This window comes from Etheostoma cragini, unplaced genomic scaffold (assembly GCF_013103735.1).
Source record: "Etheostoma cragini isolate CJK2018 unplaced genomic scaffold, CSU_Ecrag_1.0 ScbMSFa_4529, whole genome shotgun sequence".
NCBI lineage: Eukaryota > Metazoa > Chordata > Actinopteri > Perciformes > Percidae > Etheostoma > Etheostoma cragini.
In genome coordinates, this window is record NW_023268911.1 from 1 (window position 1) to 2421 (window position 2421).

Genomic DNA, 2421 nt, shown 5'->3' on the forward strand with positions numbered 1-2421 from the left:
TCTGTCCACCAGAGGACGCTCTACAACGTCCCTGTTAGTGATGGTGTTGCATAGTCTGTCCACCAGAGGACGCTCTAGGAGCCTTTCTATAGAGACGGGAGAGCGTACCTTGTGTTTGGTGAGGAGACTCTGCGTGGCCAGCTGGTCTTTGCCGTCGTCCTCGGTGTTCACCAGAGTCAGAGTCTCAGTCAGCCTGGACTCCAGCTCTGAGCAGTCCAACAGAAGCTGGAGACATTTAGAGAGACATGCAGAGAGACATTCAGAGAGACATGCAGAGAGACAAGCAGGACAAAAGAAATCCAAAATAACACCCTCCTCTCTATCTATCCCTCCATCTCACCTGTTCTCTGGTGACGGCCTTGCTCAGGTGAGCTGTCCTCCTGCTGCACGCGTCCTCTAGCTCCTCCCACTCCTCAGTCAGCTGTGTGCACCTGGAAACACAGAGTCCGGTATTAAGTCATTAGGAGGACAGGAACTCCGACAGTAACACTAGGCTCGTTGGAAATGAACTGATCCTCGTCTGTAAAGTGGACGAGACCAGGTGGCAGCAGCGTGGGGGGGGGGGGACAAAAAGCTGCAGTAAAGTCGGACAGTTTCCAGCCGATTCCAGCCGCCTTCAGGTTGGACAGGAAGTCACAGAGTCACTCACATCCTGTTAGGTCAGATTCTGATTTCATAAAATCTAATCAGACCCACATATCGGCTGGTACCCAGTCTCCAGGTGTTAATTAAGACAGAGTAGCTCTCATCATGCTCCACATGTGATCTGATGGTAATTAACAGACTGGAGATGATCTGATTAGATTTCGTCTCTCTGACTTCTTAACGTCACTATCAGCCCCACATGTTGTCCAGAATAACCCTTTAAATCAGACTAATAGCAGTTAAATCCCTCCGATTCAAAATCAATACAAAGGTTTTATAAAATGTCATTGTGTTGAGTCGATTCTGAACCAATCAGCTGTTATATCAGCAAGAGAGGCCGGCGTTTCCCAGCATGCTCTGCCGGGTCCGCCTGGGTGATGCAGTCGGTGAAAACCGACCGTGCCGCCTGGCGCTCAAACCTGCGGCCGCCTCGATCCCGCGAGGTCATCACTGCCCACGTGTCGGTATCAAGAAGGACACAAATTTACCCAGCATGCAACAGGCTGTCTCGGACGAGCCTACTGTCTGAATCAACCGTACAGAGAACCAGCACGTCACCTCTGGAGCACTTCCTCTGCGTCTGATTGGCTGGATTTGGCCAGGCCCCGCCCCTTCTCCAGGACGTGGTTCATGTGTTTTCGGTGGGCGACCACCTCCGCCTGCAGCTCCTGGGGGAACACATCATGGTTCAGATGGTATTTGGTTTAAAAAAAGGCTGAAACATGAAATCAAATCTAGCTTTATGTGTAAGAAACTCGCTAATTTACAGTAACTTCCTGTAACGGTTGTCCAGGACGTTCCTGTGAAGTCTTTTCACAGTAAAGGTACTAAAGGTACTTCCATTTCCAGTATTTTATGTATTCATCGTAAAATACAAAACTATTAAACACAACATCAGATAAAAAAGTAAAAATACAGTAGTTTACTGCACTATTTACAGTACTATAGTGGATATATTGCGATGGATTTTTATACAGTAATACTTCGACTACTGTGGTTATTTCTTTCTGTCGTTCTTTCTCTCGTTCCATCTTTATATCTGTCTCTGTCTTTCTGTCTTCATTATGTCTTCTTTCTTTCTGTCTCTGTCTTTCTGTCTTGCTCTTTCCTTCTATCTGTCCTTGTCTGTCTGTCTGTCTGTCTGTCTTTCTGTCTCGGTCTTTCTGTCTTTCTTTCTTTCTCGGTCTTTCTGTCTTTCGTTCTTTCTTTCTATCTTACCATGTCTGTCTGTCTTTCTTTCTGTCGCAGTCTTTCTGTGTTTTCTTCTATCTGTCTGTCTGTCTGTCTGTCTATCTGTCCGTCTTTCTGTCCTGTCCCCAGTGGTACCTTGTGTTTTTGCAGGAGGCTGAGGGCTCCGGCCAGAGACCGGTCGTATCCTGTAGATCCAGAGGCGGGAATGTGTTCAGAGATCCAGCTGAGCTCCAGGTCCACGTCATGATAGAAACCAAAGAGCAGCACCGACGCCTCCAGCTGGGCTCGGCGCCGGTCCAGAGGTTTCTGCAGGGACTTGAACCTGCAGCAAAAACACATATTAGTCCCCCAAAATCACAAAAACCACCTCAGCATCACCTGAGTGTCCCACTGCATCTACGGCTTTACAAGGCTACACTTTTGTTAAAAAAGGAATATCTATGGTTTCCCCATCTAATCCCCCTTGCTCTGACATTTCCCCTTCTCATTCCCCCTGCTCTGACATTTCCCCTTCTCATTCCCCCTGCTCTGACATTTCCCCTCTAATTCCCCTTGCTCTGACATTTCCCCTTCTCATTCCCCTTG

The 2421-nt window shown here is 47.9% G+C and overlaps 1 protein-coding gene across 1 annotated transcript; it reads right to left on the reverse strand.

Moving 5' to 3' along the window:
* Positions 1-108: 108 nt before the first annotated feature.
* LOC117941175 (spectrin beta chain, non-erythrocytic 5-like) lies at positions 109-2158 on the reverse strand (the record flags this gene model as incomplete). The annotated part of the gene is made up of 4 exons (XM_034866264.1): positions 109-225; positions 341-431; positions 1204-1313; positions 1972-2158. Coding segments are annotated over 4 exons (505 nt in total), but the record flags the coding sequence as incomplete, so codon positions are not given.
* Positions 2159-2421: the final 263 nt, after the last annotated feature.